Source organism: Lithobates pipiens, unplaced genomic scaffold (assembly GCF_037356315.1).
Source record: "Lithobates pipiens isolate NorthernLeopardFrog02 unplaced genomic scaffold, aLitPip1_a1.2 Scaffold_10, whole genome shotgun sequence".
Classification (NCBI taxonomy): Eukaryota; Metazoa; Chordata; class Amphibia; order Anura; family Ranidae; genus Lithobates; species Lithobates pipiens.
Window position 1 is genome coordinate 214,240,340 of NW_027507686.1, and position 21,014 is coordinate 214,261,353.

The 21,014-nt window shown below is 45.7% G+C and overlaps 1 protein-coding gene across 2 annotated transcripts in view; it reads left to right on the forward strand.

Annotated features, from left to right (window-relative positions):
* Positions 1-21,014, forward strand: part of LOC143939011 (liprin-beta-2-like) — a 63,472-nt gene that overhangs the window by 25,010 nt on the left and 17,448 nt on the right. For both annotated transcript variants that reach the window (XM_077460935.1, XM_077460936.1), the window contains 4 exons: positions 4,802-4,828; positions 8,254-8,379; positions 11,980-12,168; positions 19,478-19,633. In XM_077460935.1, the coding sequence (XP_077317061.1) occupies positions 4,802-4,828; positions 8,254-8,379; positions 11,980-12,168; positions 19,478-19,633 (498 nt within the window). The remainder of the gene's footprint in view (positions 1-4,801; positions 4,829-8,253; positions 8,380-11,979; positions 12,169-19,477; positions 19,634-21,014) is intronic.

The following is a 21,014-nucleotide window of genomic DNA, read 5'->3' on the forward strand; positions in this document are numbered from 1 at the left end:
CTCGCCAGACACTGGAAGCCCCAATGCCACCACCGTAATGTCAGGAAGGGACTCCCATACCTCCGATGGGCCCAACCAACATTTTCAACACTTTGAAAGGGACACTCATACCTTCGATGGGCCCCCACCAACATTTGTACAGCGTCAGGATGGGCCACCCATAATTCCGATGGGCCCCAACCACCTTTCTCCACCACTAGGAAGGGCCACCCACGATTCCGACGGGCCCCACCAACCTTTCCCCAGTAATGAAGGGACACCCAACCACCGATGGGCCCAACCAACATATCTTCCAACAGGCAGGATGGGCCCCCCATAATTCCGATGGGCCCCAACCACCTTTCTCCACCATTAGGAAGGGCCACCCACGACTCCGATGGGCCCCACCAACCTTTCCCCAGTAATGAAGGGACACCCAACCACCGATGGGCCCAACCAACATATCTTCCAACAGGCAGGAAGGGACAACCATACCACCGACGGGCCCCAGTCCCCCCCCTGACCCCCACCGGTCCAGCACTTCCCAGGGAAACAAGGACCCCGCCCCCCGACGTGTCCAACCCACCATCCTCCTCAACTCAGAAGGGGCACCCATACCTCCGCTGGGCCCAACCCCCCTTATTTCCCCCAAGGCAAGAAGGAAAAGACCGAACCCCTGACACCGGCGGGCCCCAACCCCCCCTCCTTCTTAAATCAGGAAGGGGCCCCCCGTGCCTCAGACTGGCCGCAACCCACCGGTTCATAACCGTTAGAAAGGAAAACCCCCACCCCCAAAGCAGTCAACACCCACTACTTTACCCCAGTCAGGAAGGGCCACCCCAACTCAGATGCGCCCCACCCACCGCGGTATTACAGATAGGAAAAGGAGACCCATTCGTACAAAGAGGATTGGACCACCCCGCCACCGATAGGTCCGGCCCTATATATATATATATATATATATATATATATATATATATATATATATATTTATTTTTTTTTTTTTTGGGCTCCCCCACGCCCGAAACCCGACTAGAAGCCCACTGTCCCCTTTCGACCATATTTTTTAGTCAATGTTCATTTGTACATCTTTTTTTTTATTTTATTTTTTTTTCATTTTTGTACCAGACCCACCCCAGCCAGAAAGGGGAACACAAACTCAGATGTGCGCAGACCCACCATCCTTCACCCAGGTAGTAAGGGGCACCCCTACCTCCTCTGGGCCCCACCCACTACAGTCCCCCCAGGCAGGGCAAGACCTCCCCACTCCCGAGGGGCCTGGCCCTCCCGTCCTTCCCATGTGGACCCCCGCCCCCGTACAGGGGAAAACTGCACCCCAATATCTAAAACCAGGACTAAGCAAGGAAAATACTCCCGCTCCTCCCGTACCGCCGCATTCCCACACCATGTTCCCAGTTCCCCGGACCCCAGCTGTCTAGCCACACGTCCAAAAGCCCCCAGGTACAGTGCCCCAGTCCCCACCTTCCGCCGCTGACCCCAGAACCCGGGAGAAGGTCCGCTTTTTGAGGACCTGCACCAGCACCTACCCTGCCTCTTAGGTCAGAGGCAGCTAAAACCCCCCAGCCCCTTGTGCACTAGCCGCCCTGTTCACCCCCTCGACGTAAATCATATAACTGCCGTGCCACCCGTGCCATCTACCCGGAAACCCCCCGACTCCCGTATCCACCCCGGCACCGGCGTGAACGTGGGCCAAAAGAAACCGGTGAAAAAACCCCCACGCAAAACCTGACCGCGGGTCCTGTCTCTAATGCCGTGGCCTGGGCCCACCCACACCGATCCCCCCTGCTAACCCTCAACCCGCCATAAAATAGAAAAATCGCCACCGGATTTACCCAGCAGCCTGGTGCGAGTCCCACCAGCCGAAGATCCCGCCGCTCGTCTCTGGGGCTCCTCCTCCTCTTCCGACCAAGCCACCCCAGCGAATGCCGCTCCAACCGTCCTCCGCGATCGCCAGCCCTCCTGGGGAAGTATCCCAGGATACCGAGGATCCGCGCGGCTGCTGCCACCGCCTTCCCGTGCCGGATCCACCCACCGGAAATCCATCGCCTTGCCTGTGCATGTCCGAGCAATGGAGGGGGGGGGGCACCCCTGTCCCCAGCCGCAGATACCACTGAAACCGTGCGAAGAGAGCCACCGGCCAGGGCAATTCAGGCCTGATGTCCACAGCAGGATGCATCATGCAACGAAATTCGTCGGTGCCGAGCTCCGCCCCCCCCTGCCGACTCACTGCCAGGGGGGGGTTGAGGGAGCCCGCGTGTTCCACTCGCTGCATTGTGGGGGGGGTGCAAAACTGTCCATGTCCCCCAGATCGCCCCCCTACCACCGGTCGTCCTGCCTGTGCATGTCCGAGCAATGGAGGGGGGGGGGCACCCCTGTCCCCAGCCGCAGATACCACTGAAACCGTGCGAAGAGAGCCACCGGCCAGGGCAACGCAGGCCTGATGTCCACAGCAGGATGCATCATGCTATTAAATTCGTCGGTGCCGAGCTCCGCCCCCCCTGCCGACTCACTGCCAGGGGGGGGGGGGGTTGAGGGAGCCCGCGTGTTCCACTCGCTGCAGTGGGGGGGGGGGAGCAAAACCGACCATGTCCCCCAGATCGCCCCCCTACCACCGGTCGTCGTGGGGGGGGGACGTGCAACCCCCGTGCCGGCCACCAGAGAGCGAAAGCCCCACCAGCGGCGGAGCCCACGTGCTCCGGTCAAGCGCTGTCCTCCCCACCGTCCCCGGAGCCCCCGTCGCCGAATGCCGCAGGGGGGGTAAGGATCCCTCAGCCGTGTGCAACGCGGGCAGGGGAGGGCGTGTAATCCGCGTGGCGGCCTCTGGAGAGCGAACGGCCGCCGGCCATGTTCTCCACCAGAGCTCCGCCCCCGCCACCTTCCCGCAAGCGGCGGAGCCCACGTGCTCCCGGAGAGCCGAACCGAGGGCTCCCACACCGCCCTGCACCACACCGCTCCCGAAGCCCCCCCGTCGCAGAGCGCCGGTGGGGGGGGGGTTAGGATCCCCCATCCGTGCACCGGGAGCGGCACTCATCCAGCCTGGAGACGGCTATGGGAAAATCCAGGGAGAGGGGCTCCAGCGGCACTGTGCTGCCCACATGCATGGCCCCAGCACATGTCGCCCGCTCACCTCGACTGCCACTCCTCCATCGTCTCGCCGCCAACCTGCCTTCCGTGCTGCCGGGCCAGACCACATAAAGGCCCCACCAGGCTCCTCCAAGCTCGCTCCTGTACGCTGAACTGATACCTGGGGGAGGGGCCAGCTCCTTTTTACTCTCCTGTCCCCTCCTCCCCAAGCTCCTCCAATTATGCAAGCCCCCTCGCACTTCTGCACCCTGTTAACACTGTCATGCCCAGCCCTACGCTATTTCTTCATTTTATTTCTTTTTCGCTCCGGGCTTTCCTGGACCGGACTTTCCGGCAGAAAAGGTTAGACGGAATCATTCCGTCAGATATTCTGATCATGTGGGGGATATTCCTATAATTTTTCTTCAAATAATTCCAGTGGACCTAGAAATAGAACATGCTTTAAATCTTTCCAACGGAATCAATTCTTATCGGGAAAACCTTTCTTCTGTATGCTGGTCCGACGGACCAAATGTGACAGAAGGGCAGCTGTTGGCTACTGGCTGTTGAACTTCTTTTTCTAGTCCCGTCGTACGTCATTGCGTTAAAAACTAATGGACATTGGTCCATTTGTGTGTGGGCAAGTCTGTTTGGTCGGAACTTCGTCGGGAAGACCATTGGACCTAGTCTGTCGGAAAGTCCGGTTGTGTGTATGCGGCATAAGAATTTGAGGAATTTCCATACCCTTAAAGTAGAAGTACACTAGTAGGTATTCAAATGAGCTTTCCTGCGAACATTCATATGAAAATTTGTACCGTATTTCTCAGTACATTCAAACCTGGCAAATGACAATCTTGTCAACTTGACAAATTTAATTCGAAAGTACGTAAAAATGTTGTTGCTTTTAACATTAGACTTTGGAACAAATGGACTTTACTGGACAAAAAACTACGTATACTGGTAAATTTTATTCATTCATGCAAGACAAATTTTCAACGCAGCTCAACCACCTATTTTTTTACCGCCCACGACTGGAAATGTAACCAGGCCCCAAGGACGTTTTAAAACCTCTACTGAAGGCTGGAAAGTCACAGCCAGTAACCGACTTAAAAAATGTCAATTTTGCCACTTTTACATGCTGTGTTTATGCGCCTTTTGCGGCATTCATGAGCGTTTCTGTTTTAGAAGTGTTTTTGACAGATAACAGATTCCACACATCACTAGACCCTCCAAATGCCTTCAATGCAGGAACATCTTTCTTTTCTCTCCTCCTCTCTCCCTCTCTCAATCTCTCTCCCTCTCCCCCCCCTCTCTCTCTCTCCCTCTCCCCCCTCTCTCTCTCCCTCTCCCTCTCCCTCTCCCTCTCTCTCTCTCTCCCCCCCTCCCTCTCTCTCTCTCCCCCTCTCTCTCTCTCCCCCTCTCTCTCTCTCCCCCCTCTCTCTGTCTATTCGGATTCTGGACTCGACAACCCGTGGGCATTCATAACTTTTTAGAGGGACACTGGGGCAGATGGGAAGAACCAAAAACAAAACCATATGTTCCGTGCTATTGTTATGCTATGTCGCTATACTATATGCTATGCTTTTCTCATTTTCAATTGTCCACGATCTATGTATGTTTAATTTATACTGCTGTAAAGTACTGTGGTAAATGATGGTGCTATACAAATAAAAGGGGTATGCTTGTTGATAAATGAGCCCATTTCTGTTTGGTAATATTTTGCTGTTCTGTGTTCTAGAATGATCTCCGGAGGCCTGCTGATGAGGTATGAGTGAAGTAGAATTAAATTGTCCGACTTTTTTTTTTTTAAGGTTAACACATCGAGCACAAGAAAATAAACTTTTCCTGTAAGCTATTTGCTAAAACTATGCATACAGTGCATCTGGAACGTATTCACAGCGCATCACTGTTTCCACATTTTGTTATGTTACAGCCTTATTCTAAAATGGATTCAATTATTTTCCTCCAAATTTCTACTAACAATACCCAATAATGACAACTTGAAAGAAGTTTGTTTTGAAATCTTTGCAAATTTATTTTAAAAAAATAATGAAAAAATCCCATATACATATTGTAAGTATTCACAGCCTTTGCTCAATACTTTGAATTGCCTTTGACACCAATTACAGCCTCAAGTCTTTTTGAGTATGATGCTACAAGTTTAGCACACCTATTTTTGGGCAGTCCTTTGCAGGATCTCTCAAGCTCTATCAGGTTGGATGAGAAGCGTCGGTGCACAGCCATTTTCAGATCTCTCCAGAGATGTTCAATCGGGTTCAAGTCTGGGCTCTCGCTGGGCCACTCAAGGACATTCACAGAGTTGTCCCATAGCCACTCCTTTGTTATCTTCGTTGTGTGCTTAGGGTCGTTGTCCTGTTGGAAGACAAACCTTCAGTCTGAGGTCCAGAGCACTCTGGAGCAGGTTTTCATCAAGGATGTCTCTGTACATTGCTGTATTCATCTTTCTCTCGATCCTGACTAGTCTCCCAGTTCCTGCCGCTAAAAAGCCTCCCCACAGCATGACACTGCCACCACCATGCTTCACTGTAGGGATGGTATTGGCCAGGTGATGAGCGGTGCCTGGTTTCCTCCAGACATGACGCTTGCCATTCAGGCCAAAGAGTTCAATCTTTCATCAGACCAAAGAATTTTGTTTCTCATGGTCTGAGAGTCCTTCAGGTGCCTTTTGGCAAACTCCGGGTAGGCTGTCATGTGCCTTTTTACTGAGTGGCTTCCGTCTGGCCACTCTACCATACAGACCTGATTGGTAGAGTACTGCAGAAATGGTTCTTCTGGAAGGTTCTAATCTCTCCAGAGAAATACTGGAGCTCTGTCAGAGTGACCATCGGGTTCTTGGCCAACTCCCTGACTAAGTCCCTTCTCCCCCGATTGCTCAGTTTGGATTGGCAGCCCACTCTAAGAAGAGTCCTGATGGTTCCAAACTTCTTCCATTTACAGATGATGGAGACCACTGTGCTCATTGGGACCTTCAATGCTGCAGAAAGTTTTCTGTACCCTTCCCCAGATCTGTGCCTCAATACAATCCTGTCTCGGAGATCTACAGACCATTACTTGGACTTCATGGCTTGGTTTGTGCTCCGACATGCACTGTTAACTGTGGGACCTTATATAGACAAGTGTTTGTGTATCTTTCCAAATCTTGTCCAATTAACTGAATTTAACACAGGCAAAGCTGTGGAAACAGGAGGCACCTGAGCTCAATTTTGAGTGACATGGCAAAGGCTGTGAATACTTATGTACATGAGATTTATTTTTTTGTTTTTTATCTTTAATCAATTTGCAAAGATTTCAAATGTGTTTCATGACGTCATTATGGGGTATTGTTTGTAGAATTTTGGGGAAAATAATGAATTTATTCCATTTTGGAAGAAGGTTGTGACATAACAAAATGTGGAAGCGATGTGAATACTTTCCTTATGCATTGTAGTACTGCATTTGCAGTTTACAACTTTCATTGCTGCTTCCCATCTTCACAGGAATGAGCTGACAGTGCAGTCTTGAGCCAGTGTGTTGGTTTGGAGCAGTGATTCTCAACCAGGGTTCAGTGGAACCCAAGGGTTCCTCCAGAGGTTACTAGGGGTTCCTTCAGCATTGGGCAATTTCTGCCTCTCAGATAGGTTCCCACTGACACCATTGATCTTTTTAGCTATCTGTAAGGAGGTAATTCTTCCCAATGACCACAAGTGTAAGGACCATTCTTCCCACTGACCATCACACTATTGTATTAGGAGTTGTAGATTTCTAATTTTTAGCAGGGGTTCCTCAAGACCAGAGAACTATTTCAAGGGTTCCTCTGTGTTGAAAAGGTTGAGAACGGCTGGTTTGGAGATAGGAGTGGGGAGGAGGAGGGGAGTGACTTGCCATCCTAGGCTACAAGGTTATGCACCTACCTACTGGTGCACATAGTGTAGGGAGACACCAATTCCAGTCCCTGCATGCAAGAGCAGCTCCATAGGACACTGCAAGAGAAATGAGCTGACCTTAAACGGGGAAACCTGGGGCAGAGTCACGGCACCAACTTAAACTGGAACATATGTGACGAATAAAAGTTGAAGAAGCTGCATATTCCATAAGTAATTGAATCAGCTGCTAAAAAAAAATTATAGGTGTATTACTTTTGGGGGAAATGCATAGTCTTTTTATAGATTTTTTTTCCATATTATAGGCATTTCATATCCACGATTTAAGCTCACCATACATATTACGATCTGACTGTACAACCTCTTTAGATCTACCAACAGCTAACTGGGGTGAGGGCCTGTCTGATTGGATACGAGTTGAATTGTTAGTCTAGATTGGACTTTGTGTTACATAGTTTTTGTAAATCTAAAGCTGACCCTACCTGTTACACTCTGATTGTACAATATCTTTTAGATCTATTATTATGCCTGAATGAATACAAATTCAGTGTATTGTAATATTACATTTAATCATTTATTTTCCTATATACTACACTTAGACAGTGCCCTCTGCTGTTTTCTTTACTGTTATATTAGACTAGCCTTTCTCAACCAAGGCTCTACGGACCTTTGGACATCAGTCCTTCAGAATCTGCCACTTTAATAGAGCTATGATTGTAAATTGTATGTTTGCTGCCTCCAGTGGCTAATTGGCAAATTGCTTTAATTATTACTTCTCCTCCTCTATATAAAGGCTAAGTCCACCTCTGGAACTGTTTACCCCTCTACTGAGGGTGTATTATGTAAAATGCTCCGCAACCTCCCTCCTTCCCCATGACAGTGTGCTGGGGTTCCTCTTCCCGCACCCGTCGTCACATTTTAAAGCGTCATTCATTCAAAGGAATCTGCGAATGAGAAAACGACAAGTCCTGTATTTCACTACAGCAGACGAACTTGATATTTCAATAAGCCACGAGTGTGCTGATCAGTACACCCATAGTCCATTCATACTCCCTCCAGTTTGCAAGCTGACAGCCTGTACAGAGGCACGGGCTGAAAGCTGGAGGGAAGGTGTGTAGAAGCTTGGAATTGCACCCGCGATCTGCTAATAAAATACTTTGCAGGCACCTGTTTTAGAAAAATATAAAATGCACATTAACCTGCAAAATGTTTTTATTTTTTTAAGTTGAACTTAAGAAATAAGGCTTGTATCCTTAGCTCTGACTCCTTTCCAAAACCCTTAATGTCTGCGTCTTTATCACCTGGACAGAATAATATCTCCCCGTCAGAAGTGGTTCAATGGTCCAACCACAGAGTCATGGAGTGGCTGCGATCTGTAGATCTGGCTGAATACGCACCAAATCTTCGGGGCAGCGGCGTTCACGGAGGACTAATTGTAAGAATTTTTTTTTTTATTTGCTTTATAAATCTGTGCAGCAACACCTTTCAATATTCAAATTTTTGCTTACCGTTTAGAAAAACTGTTTTAAAGAGACCCTGTATTCAAGCTTCACCATGTTTTTTTTTTTTTTTTTTAACTGCAGGTCAAATGCCTTCACAATAGTTTTCCCTGATGGGTGTCTTAATCTCCTGCATACATCAGGCTTGATTTACTAAGGCAAATACACTGTGCACTTTACAAAGTGCAGTTGCTCCAGAGCTTAGTAAATGATCAGATGCTCTGCTAACTTCCATCATCCAATCATGTGCAAGTAAAAATGTGTTTTGTTTTTTTCCTTGCATGTAATTGGCTACTCTTTGCAAAGTGAAGCTTTACCTCATTTACCTCTGGGGCGACTGCAAAGTGCACAGTCTATTTGCCTTTAGTAAATCAACCCCATTGTCAGCTGCTGGACACCAGCATCTTGGCTCCTACAGCCATGGATCATTCTGTCAGTTGTCACCATGCCTAAATCGCAGCCATGTGTAGTCTTATTCTTGCTGAATATGCACTGCTAAGCCCTGTCTTATAGGGGAGACCATTCAAAATCCATCTGGTCTAGCAGGAACTGGGTGCCGCTGTCAGAATACAATGTTCCAGTAGGGGGGAGATGCCTCCATCCAACCCATTTGTGCAAGCTGGCTGAACAAAAAAAAACTAACTATGTATGGCCAACATATCTTTCAACAATCTTTCAGCAAATGTGCTGGATGCACACTCCCTTATACAGATACATGATGCTGGCACTGGGAGCAATGAGATAAAGCTGTGACATTCAGAAGGGGGGCTTAACCAGGCAAATACTGTCTGAATGTCAGCCAGTTCAGCAGGAACCAGCTGAGATCTGAACCATGTATGGACAGGCTGAAAGCACCCAAATTGATCAACTTGGGTACAACCAGCCTGCCGTATTTTTAAACGATTATCGCTAGTGGCTATTATAACATGGAGGCAGCCATTGCTTAGTATTTCCAGGACAAAAGCTCATGTATTTCTCTGATAGGCTAGGTTTACAAGAACGGCACCTTTGAAAAGCAATCTGAGGACTTAACCCTGTAAATGCCGCACTGCTGCCCCGTAAATTCATGCATTTGTACATGGTTGCAGGGTGGGTGCATGGTTGCCTGTATGAGTGGTGGTACTGCCTGCTGAACATGGGTGGAGGGGTATAGTTTTAGCCACAGTGAACACCCCTGTCAGCTGCCTATGCAACTTAAGATGGGGCAGTGGGGGGGGGGTAAAAATTACTCAACTGTGCATTTTTACTTTCCCCCCCCCAACTGCGTCTAAATGAGCCACTACTGGGTTGTGTTGTGGTGTGTGTGGGGTTTTTTTATTTATTTTTTTTCCTTGATGCTGACCAGTAGTTTTATTCAATCCAACCCAGAATGTCCAGCCATTCCCATGTATTAAGGACGCTTATCATTGCTGTCCTTCTTCTTTGAATGCCAGTGTAGCACCCTCTACATGGGTAGGTGCTAGATTCTTTTTGTGAGTATAGGCAAATTTAGGCCGGCCTAGCCGGAAGCTAGGCCTGTTTGTTTAGGTTTGTGTGGGCTGGGAGTGGCTCAGAGTTGGCAGCTGGTGAGTTGCAGGCAGTGTCACTGAGACCTCCCTCTTCCTTCTAGAGGATTCTAGAAGGAGAGGTGGAGCTGCCGGGGGTGTTCTAAGCAGCCTTGACCAATCCCCAACCTGGTTGGCAGGGGGCAGACCTGCTTAAATACCTAAAGTCAGCACAGCTAGGGAGGAGTTGTCGGGTGGAAGAACTGGAGATCGAGTACTAGGCTGTCGGGGCCTTTGAGGGAGTTCCCCGTGACCTTGGGCCAGGGGCTCAGGTGCAGGATGGAGAACTTCAAGAAAACGTGAAGGTTCTGGACAGGAGGCACAGGAGGAGCAAGAGGACAGCAGGAGCTAGTACTGCTGGGCAAGTCTTTAGGAGGGAACCACCGGTTGCAGCCAGGAGGGCTGGTGAGTGGCATGTACAGTCAGGAGGACTGGGAGGCATGCCTGAGAGGACTGAGGGGAAACAGAGATGGGTTTAGAGCCAGTAGTAAGGACGGCAATGTCATGGGCAGTGGAGTTGGGCAGCTGCAGACATGAGGGCTGGCAAGGCCTGAAGAGGGCTGACTGGGAGTAGTAGTCCATCAATAGGACAGCTAGCACTAAAGACTTTCTACTTATGCTACACTATAGGGGCCTGCTGTCCCGGCCTGCTGTCCCTATTGCTGAGGCCTAGCTGAGCCACTGTCAGGCGTAACCTTACATGTGCTAGCTGGTCCTGAGGATTAAGATCTCATTAACACCTGAGCATTTTGTAGCTGGACGCCTGAAGCTACAAAACACTGGAGGGGGAAAAAAATCATTTTTTTTTCTATGGAGATGGTTCACATATCCATTCCAAAATGCCTGAAGCTCAAACAAGTTCTGGAACTTTTTTTTTTTTTGTGGATTTGGGCGTTTGTTTTTCTGCTTTTTACATTGGTGACTTTTTGACCTGCACAAGATCGCTGCAAAAATCACAGTAAAATTGCGTGACTTTCTGCCTGAAAAGGCTACGCTCAGGTGTAAATGGGGCTTAAGAGTTGTACAAGAGGAAGGAAGAGGAATAGTTTGCAAGCAAGGAAAGTGCTGGAGGAGACTGAAGTGGTAACTTTTACAGAGAAGTGTATATAGTTGTCCTAATTGATATACAGTCCTCCAATTGATTGATACACAATTCATTGGGGGATCCCATATTTTCCTCACCCCATCCAAGTTAAATTCCCTTAATAAAACAAACAAAAACAAGCATATGGACTGCTCATTGTCTTAAGGTGACCGAGAAGTGAATGCCGGGCTGGGCAGGATGACAGGTGAACCACAACACTCAGTGGCTCCTACGGGGGCACCGCTACACCAGTATTTAATTGCTGTTTGTGTCTGCACTGGGGAGATTTACCCACTATGTGACCTGCGAACGTGATGATGAATCCAAAATGTTAGTTTTTGCCCAATCAAAAGTAGACCCAATAAGTTCAAACCCCTGAAAGTGGTCCCCGAAGCAGGTGTCACTGTTGGGATTCCGCCGGTTTTTGGGGATATTTCATCCTACTTCCAGTTATGCCTTGGGGAAAAGGAAATGCTGAGAAATCTCCTTGATGGGGAAACACGCAGCAATAACATCCAACCAACGCTTCTAAACCTTCAAAATAAAAATAATCTTTTTGTCTGGAGTTATACTTTAAATGGACCCATATTTATTTTGCCAGATGCCGGTGTTCTATAGATGGATGAAGCCAAAAAGTATTCAGACCCCCTGTGCTGTTGGAATTCATAGCACTCACGTGTTCTGCCCATTGGGACCTTGTTATTCCATTATTCAAAAAAAATCAAGATTTTGTTTTATCCTGAGGACAAAAATCTCAGCCAATGTTCTAGGGACTTCTCTTTGATTAACAAGTCTGCCCCAACCGCAGGCTTAATTTGTTAATAGAATCTGAAAATGAGAGAATGAGTAATGAATGAATTATTCATGGCGTAGTCTCAGCTGATGAATAGATGGTTCTGTCTCCACAGATACTAGAACCTCGATTTAATTCGGATACCCTCGCCATGCTCTTAAACATTCCGGCGCAGAAGACGCTACTCAGGAGACATCTAGCCACTAACTTCAGCTTGCTGATTGGCCCAGAAGCTCAACAGGAAAAAAGAGAGATTATGGATTCCACAACCTACTCGCCTCTGTCCACCACTGCCAAAGTCCGGGTGCGTTAATATTATAAAGCGCAGTACTTCAATGTATGTGATTCTGGATTTTTCTGTTTAAAGCTGAATTTCAGGTATGGATATTGTTACATATGATCCAGCTTGGAATAATGTAAGTATGAAGACACTATACTTGTGGGGTCCCGTCCACGTGAAAGCTGGAAAACACTGTAGTAGTCACTACTACCGTCTCAACTAACTTCCAGTTCTCATGGCACGTGGCTCCATTGTGTATGGAGGTCACCCGCTTAGCACAGGCACCAATAAGGGAATGCTTGGCATGTTCTCAATTAATACAAGCCATTCTCTGATTGGAAGAGGTGCGGGGTGGCATCTCAATCCCCATCTTGTCCAATTGAGTAATGCTTTGCTTTCATTTAAAAAATGCAAACTGTTCCTTGAATGGTGCCTGTGCCAAGTGAGTCGCCCCCTGTGTTCAGTAGGTAGCAGGGTAGCTGCACGGAACTCGGAAGTGAGCACCAATCCCTGTATGAGCTGTGCCAACTACACAGATGTAAAACTTCCATGGCGATCCCACAAGTATGGCACATTCTTACATTCGTTCAAGCAATGTAAAAATTGCCATACCTAAACTTCAGCTTTAGGCTCGATTCACCCTGATGTGATGCATTACATTGCATGTGAGTCACACCACATTCCTATGCAAATCGTATACGATTCTGTGTGGTGCGTTTGGGACCATCATTTCGTATGGCACAATTCACACCACATCACGCCACACTGCAGTCGGAATGCGTGGGTGTTCATACCCATGTGATCCAGTTCTAGCAATTGCACTGCATTCTGCGACCTGCTTTTGGGGTATCGTTAACTTTCAATTGACACCCACAGCAGATTGCATGAACAATATGTGCAATATGGGAAATGCAGCGATTCCTTTTTGTCTCCCACTTTGCATCAGTGTGAACCGAGCCTGATGTGATGCAGGAAATACACTGCATTTTACCAAATTGCGCTGCATAGCAATTGCCCTGTTGTCATGCGATCTGCTGCAGGTGTCAGTTAAACGTTAACGACACCCCAAAAGCAGGTCCTAGAATGCAGTTCACTTGCTTGAATAGGATCGCATGGGTATGAATACATGCAATCTGCTTCCAGCGCGGCAAAAAAAAAGGTGCCTGCACCTTGTTCATGCGGTGTGATACAGGCCATACAAAATGATGGGCTCAAATTTCACTGCACGGAATCGCATGTTATTTGCACATAAATGCGGTGCGAATCACATATGATGCATCACATCAGTGTAAACCCACCATTATGGTATATCTGTGTTGTCTATAAGTGTTCATGCACACAAGGTTTAAATAATGCCTCTTTTACATGCATTTGGTGTTACTTTTTCTGAGTGTAAAATCACCTCTCTCAGTCTGTGTCCATTCATACATAGGCGTTTATATGTGTATTAGAAGAGAAGCATTTACAGGCTGAAAAAAAAACATTTCCAATATGCATGAGCAGTAATTGATAAGCTAGATACTGGAATGTCATGCCAAAATGCATTGCCATTTAAGTCCCTGGGTTGCAAATGTCAACCAGACCCAGCATGGTCATGATCTGACCTTTCTTTCCAACCTTCATGTTGCCTTCCACATATAATGGGCATCCTCACTGACCATTGGGACAATGCGTATTGTTGGAAAGGCAAAGCTGGCTTTTGGTTTATTTATTTTTTTAACGACTTGTTATTGGGGGAAATTTTGGAATTTGGCAGATAAAAATCACCTACAATCACACAGTTTAATACATTTAATGACAACACAGGTTTAATAGACTAAAAATAAGAGATTTAAAAACACACATAGTAGCAAGTCAAAATATATTATTCTGAAATAATATATTTTGGTGATCTGAATAAACACTTGCATGGCTCCCTACATAGTCACTCTCAAATCAATGGCTTGCTGTTCCTCTTAAGCCCAGAGTCTGGGTTAATCCTCCAGATACAAGACTGTAATGAAAGAAAAAAAATACAGATGGCGCAACCATCTAAGTGTAGAATATTTTTTGCACAAAGGGTTAAAACAATAAAATGCACTCACATATAAATGTGTGGTTATTGGCACATCATCTTGAGCATCACAAGGGGGACCCGAGATATAAAAGTGGTTGTAAACCCCGATTTCATAAAATCTGTAGTGTTTACTTCTCTCTCCAAAGCTCTAAGGCTGCGTACACACGGGCGGACTGTTCGCCCAACTTTGTCCGCTGAACAGTGTTTCAGCGGACAGTCCGCTCGTGTGTGGGCTTCAGCGGACAGTTTCAGCGGACAGTCTGACGAACAAAGTTTTTCGAAATTCCCGTTAGACAGTCCGCTGAAACTTGGTTTGAGCAGACAGTCCGCTCGTGTGTAGGCTTGTTTGTCAAACTAAGTTTCGCGCATGCTCAGAAAGGATTTACACGGCAAAGGTTGCATTGCAGTGTATTGGACGTTGAATTTCTCGTCCCGTCGTACGTGCCGTTCACGTCATCGCGCAAGTTTTCAGCGGACTGTTCGTTCGTCGTGTGTGGTCAAGTCCGTTCATGCTAATTTTGAACGGACTGTTTGTCAAACTGTTTGACGAACCTAGTTGGGCGGACAGTCCGCCCGTGTGTACGCGGCCTTAGTCTCAAGTCTTTCTGCTGCTCCGTTCCTATGTTATCGGCATGATAACTTCTGACAAACTCTCTGACGCTGGAGATAAAAGCAGCTTGAAATTTTGTGTCGGGGAGGGAACTTGGAGATAAATAAGCAGAGAGCTTGCATCTCTGGAAGTTTTTGTTCCTCTTCCTAAATGGGGGAGGGGGGGTCACTTTCCCACCAATCAGCTCTCACACAGTGTAAGCCCAGACTTCACACCCACTGCACTTCCAAAAGAATGTAGAGAAGGAAAGACAGCAGATATACATGTAAAACTTATGTAGGGAGATTTGCTTCATCTGTGTGTAGGTTGTTCACTTCATTGCGTATATGTGAGGGTTTACATCCACTCTAAAGCAGAGCATGCCAAGTAGGCAGCTGGGTAATGCAGAGTGGTGCCTGGAAGCGGGCAGAGTATTGCAGGAAGTGGCTGCCACTGGAGGATGCACTGCAGAGCCAGCCTGGAGCACAGAGTGGTTGGGTGTCAGCACAGCAGGTCCACTTCTGGGGGAGCAGATGATGATAGACTAGGGGGCGTGGCTACACATTTCAGGGCCAGATTCACCCCTTTCTCAAGATGGCGCTGCATTAATATCTCAAGTCACCCTTGCAATGCTTGATGATGTGCCCAAAACCACACTTTTGTACAGTATAGGAGTGCATTTTATGCTTTTAACCCCCTCTGCAATAAATACTAGAAGTCGACCAATATATCGGCCGGCCGATATTTGCCGGTTTTTAATTAATCGGCATCGGCCGATTGTGCTGATAAAAAGCCGATTTAGAACTACAGCGGGACTTTGAAATTACTTCTGTAATAGAAGTCAGTGTAAGTTGCCTGAGTTGTCATAGAAAACTTTCCTCCTCTCTGGGCAGGCTGCCAAGAAAAGAACAAAATGATACAATGTTTACACTTCTGAATGAATGAAGTCATCTCTGTGTGTAGAAGTTCTCAGTTTAACCATTTAAAGACTAAATCTTTTCTGACACTTGTTGCTTACAAGTAAAAATCCTGTTTTTTCTGCCAGAAAATCACTTAGACCCCCCAAAAATTATATATATTTTTTTAGCAGAGATCCTAGGGAATAAAATAGCGGTTGTTGCAATATTTTATGTCACACGGCATTTGCACAGAGGTCTTTTCAAATGCATTTTTTTGGGAAAAAAATACACTATTTAAAAATAAAATAAAAACAGTAAAGTTAGCCCATTTTTTTTTTTCGTCCAAAAGTTTTGACTACCTGTTTTTATTTAATATATAGTTTTTTTTTGTTTGTTTTTTATCTAAATCATACATACAAGTAAACTGATTGGAGGTTTGTTTTGTTTAATAAATGTTTAAATGTAAGAAATTTTCTGTATCACTTATGAAGGCCGCTTTCACACTGGAGCGGGCAGGCGTTGATGGTAAAACGCAAGTTTTAGCGGCTCTTTACCATCATTTTAGCGGTGCTATTTGGCTGCAAGTGGGGCACATATAACCCAGCTAGCGGCCAAGGAAGAGGTTAAATGCGCCCATGAAGCACTGCTGCCAAATCGCATTGCATGCGCTTCGGCAGTGGTGCCCATTCATATCAATGGGCAGGAGTGGTGGAGGAGCGGTATACACCACTCCAAACGTGCTGCTTGCAGGACTTTTTTTTTTAAGATCCTGCCAGCGCATCGCCTCAGTGTGAAAGCACTCTGTCTTTCACACAGACTGCAGGGGAGCCATTTTGCAGGCACTTTACAGGAGCTATTTTTAGCCCAAAAGCGCCTGAAAAACGCCCCAGTGGGAAAGATGTGTTAGATCAAGGGGGATTAAAAAAATAAATAAATAAATAAAAAAGGAAAAAAATAAATAAAATAAAATCGGCCTAACATATCGGCCCAAAAAAATCGGCATCATATATCGGCCGCCATGATTTCTAAATATCGGCATCGGCCAGAGAAAAACCCATATCGGTCGACCTCTAATAAATACTCTACACTTAAATGGTTGCACCCTCTGTACATTTTTTTTTTTTTTATTATTATTATTATTATTCATCTGACATAACTAAGGTGTTTTTTTGTTTTGTTTTTTTGCTACTCCACTTTGCATTTCATGGTGTCTTTCTAATTAAAGGGATTCTATTTTGTCTAATGCTGATCACCACATAGGGCCTGTCTACTGAATACTCAGAGACACACCACAGCACTGCGTTTTCCACAGGCAAACAGCATTTGAGCTTGTTATACAAAAACATATTGAAGTCATTGTGCTTCTTGAATGGCATAGAAGTCTAGGTAACATGCACAGCAATTAGCACTGGGCCCATTAGCATAAACGGTCAAGCTTTACCCTTATTTCAACATTTCTCTTTCCTGCTTGCACTATTGATGGTGTCCTCATGATGTGTTTATTAGTGTAGTAAAAAAAAAAGCCTTTCTACTCACACAGGGGTAATCTTTTCCAAGAAATTGGCATGAATGAAGCTAATTGGTTTGCTTTTTTGCATTAGTGCTCAGTGGAATTTAGCTATGTAGCTGCATCTCTGCTTTTAATTATAGAAAAAAAAGGTTATTGGAATACATTTGTTAAGAATTAAGAGGTAGTGTTTTACTGGCGATATATATCCACATCATGGGGATAATTAATTTGGAAGTGAAGACAACCAGCTAAATCCGCAGCGGAAATATGCAAGTGTGAAGTTTCCTGTGTGCTGCGAAAAAAATGCAGCTACTTCTCCAATTAAAAAATCCTTCAGACAACACTGCCAGGTTCTGACCTCACTTCCCTCTACTGCACTTAAGGCAATAGAGCTTGGTCAAGGACCGCCCCAGAATATGATTGGCTAGTGAAAGGACAACAACACACTAATGAGGTTGGACCTGTGCACTCCCATCCAATCAGCTAGAACTCTGTTCTGTACAATTTACTAGTGTCATTGTCTTAATTATTCTAAAGGCCCACTGTTTAATTGACATTGCCCCTTCTCTTTCTGCATATGGATGACGACATTGTAATTGTTTTAATAAAAAAAGTACCCTTTTCCTATGTGATATACAGCTTTCACATGACCCAGATATTTCCCAGCCTGTCTGCAGGGGAACATAAGCAGGAGGAGTTTCTAGTCCTCTACTACTGGTCACATGTTCAAAAAAAAAAAAAAGCTTTTGGAATACGGAGTCAAAAGAAATAATATCAATAAACCATTTTAAATCATCATTCTAATGTATATTTAAAATCAAATCTTTGTGTTATTTTTTTGGAATAACATGGGTGGATTTCTGCCAGTCGCAGGCTATGTCACACCCCTCCAGCTTGTGTTTTGGAATTAAAGGGAGGTGAAGCCTTCATCAATTTACATGCAATATCCCACTCCCATTTTGTTTTTCGCTGATTAGTGGGCATTGAGGAGGGAGTGGGCTGTGATTAAGCACTGTGTATATACCCACAAGTTTATTTCTATAGTCACGTTGGCATTAAGGAGCAGGGAGTAGGCTGTCCTTTATCACTGTGTATATACCCACAAGTGTATTTCTATAGTCACGTGATCATGTGCAGATCTGCCAACACTGCTCTACAATATCCTAGCTGTGTTGGGGACAAGGATAGAAGGGGGAGAGAGAGAACAGCAGGATCATCCTATTTTTTTTTATTTTTTTATTTTTTTTGCAGAATACACAAAACAAATCTCATGGGGAGTAGGAAAAGCGTTTGATAGGTTTTTATTTTTATTTTTTAGTGACACTTTAAGCTGGCCAAACACAAAGCCAATTTCCTAGTGAACTAACCAAAATTCGAATCATGGGTGGCCCTGTTGGCACCCTCCACTTAACATCCTTCAACCTGATCAGAAGAACCAGGTGGAAAATTGTTGACTGGACAGCTGCTGCATCTAATCAGATGCAGCCACTGTTTGGGTATTCTGACATCCATGGGTGCTGGATTTCATAATACAATATCCAGCAGGGAAGATTGCTCCATTCACACTATTTAGCATGAATGGGGGTTGTCAATAGCTCTTGTTCATCCTTGTTCCATGCTGGCCCTATCTCTCCTGGGTAAATCTTGCTGTGCAGTGAGCTCCAAGAGGCTAATCTAAAGGCCTACTGAGGGTAGTATTAAATATTCCATTTACCACAGTTTTATACACCATTAAAAACACAACCAAAGCCAGCCATTGACGGTTCAGATCTCGGCCACTTCAGCAGGGGCCGGGTGAGATTCAAACCATGCATGGGCAGGTGAATGTACCCAAGTTGATCGATTTTTTATTTTATTTTATTGGGTACAACCAGCCTGCTGGATTTTACATGTGATTATTGCTAGTGACTGTTATAGCCGCCAGCAATAATCACTTTACTCTCCTGGCAGGGATGGCTTCCCCTGCAAGGAGAACACAATGGTTCAGCGGGAGGGATTCCCCTGTCAACACTGACTATGTTGATGGGGTAATCCTAGCAAATTTATTTCCTGCAACCCCAGGTTGCAGGAAGAAAAAAATTGCTCCATCTATGGCCAGCTTAAATGTAAGTATTTTTTTATATCTGACTACACTTTCACTTTAAAAGACCGCTTTACCACGCTATATACCAACACTAACCCATCCATATTCCCAAAGCTATTCTAAACCAATAGAATACCAATGCCTTTTTTCAAAGTGTAATCTTCCATTTCAATCATTGATACCATTGTTATTTCAGCCAAAGAAGCTTGGACTGTCCAATTTTGGCCATCTCCGCAAGAAGAAATTTGACGACTCCACAGACTATGTGTGCCCGGTGGATGCCACCCCCCAGAAAAGCGAAGTCAAGGCGCCCAACAACAGTGCTGTAAAAGAGGCTGACAAACTGGAGCAGGTGGGCAGACTAATCTAAAGGCATCCGCATTTGGCATCACCCCCTCCCCTACATACATCCCCCCCCCCCTTATTGTCCTCTGTGTCTTTAACCACGTATCGCCATGTAACCACCCAACCGTCTTTACCAGAATGGCTTCACCCAAAAGACAGACTTTTTGCTTTTGTAGAAGAAGTAAATCTATATTTGAGATATTTTTATATGATGTCGAGCATGGCCTGGCGCTGGAGTTGCATCATAGACACTTTACCGATTTTATACAGAGGCTGCATTGTTGTCTGCTGAAGAAAATTCTAATTTAACTGCAAATATTTAAATATGATTAAGATTATGAACTGTGTAAATAGTCGCTGAGCAGTGTTATGATGATTGGGTTTTATTGAGGTCTGAGAAGTATGGAAGAAAATGAGTTTTCGGATGAAAATGTTACGTGTACAGTATATAAAAGACTGCTAGATTATTGATTGATCACTGAAGATGTAATAAATGAACATTATTAAGTTATGTAAACCATCCATCTCCTGGCTTCATTTCATTGTAATCCTTCATTCTAACCTGTTTGGTATGTATTGTGGTGAATACATATTGTTCAATCAAACCTTCCAAATTCAGGGTGGTCAACTGTGCAAAATGTATAGACTGTCTGTCTGTTAAAGCATATTTATACCCAAAAATGTCACATATTACAACTTACCAATTTTGGATGTGGTGGCCGCATTTGTGGTGGTCTTTTTTTTTCCCCTTTACTTTCACCTAGATCCTGCTAATAGCAAACTTCTGTCCCTTAATGTCTACACTGATTTTTCCATTGTATCTATGGAGACAACCTTCGTTATCACTTAGTTCATTTGCCTTTGTTCGTCTCCATTATGGTGGGATGATGGGACTAGTAGTTTACACAATAAAGAAGGTCCTTTGTGCTTTGTTTTAAGCTCACTCAAACTTTTGGGGAGCGCAAACGAACTGAAAAATACTGAACCCCCCATCATATGCAGCCAATTGTGCCCACCAACCCCCCCCCCCCGCGGGGTATGTGGCTCTGGCAGCACCCCAATGCCCCCCCCCCCACGCAGCTCTGACAGAGCCGAGGGGACTTGCCATAGCACTGCAGCAGCACCTCTCAGAGCAGCGACGACCTCCGCTCCAGCGCATGTCTCCTCCGCTTCTCTTCCTAAGCGCCAGGCATCCAATAGGATTTCCTGGCGCTTTAGCGAATCAGGAAGCAAGTCTGACGCCCTGCCTGATTGGTGGGGAGGAAGGTTATTGTGGAAATAGTGAAAATTAATTTGCTATCATCACACAATTAGGCGCACTCTCTGCGCCCTGAGCCCACCCTATTTTGAAGCTGATTAGAGCCTCTAGCTCTAATCAGGTGCTTCAA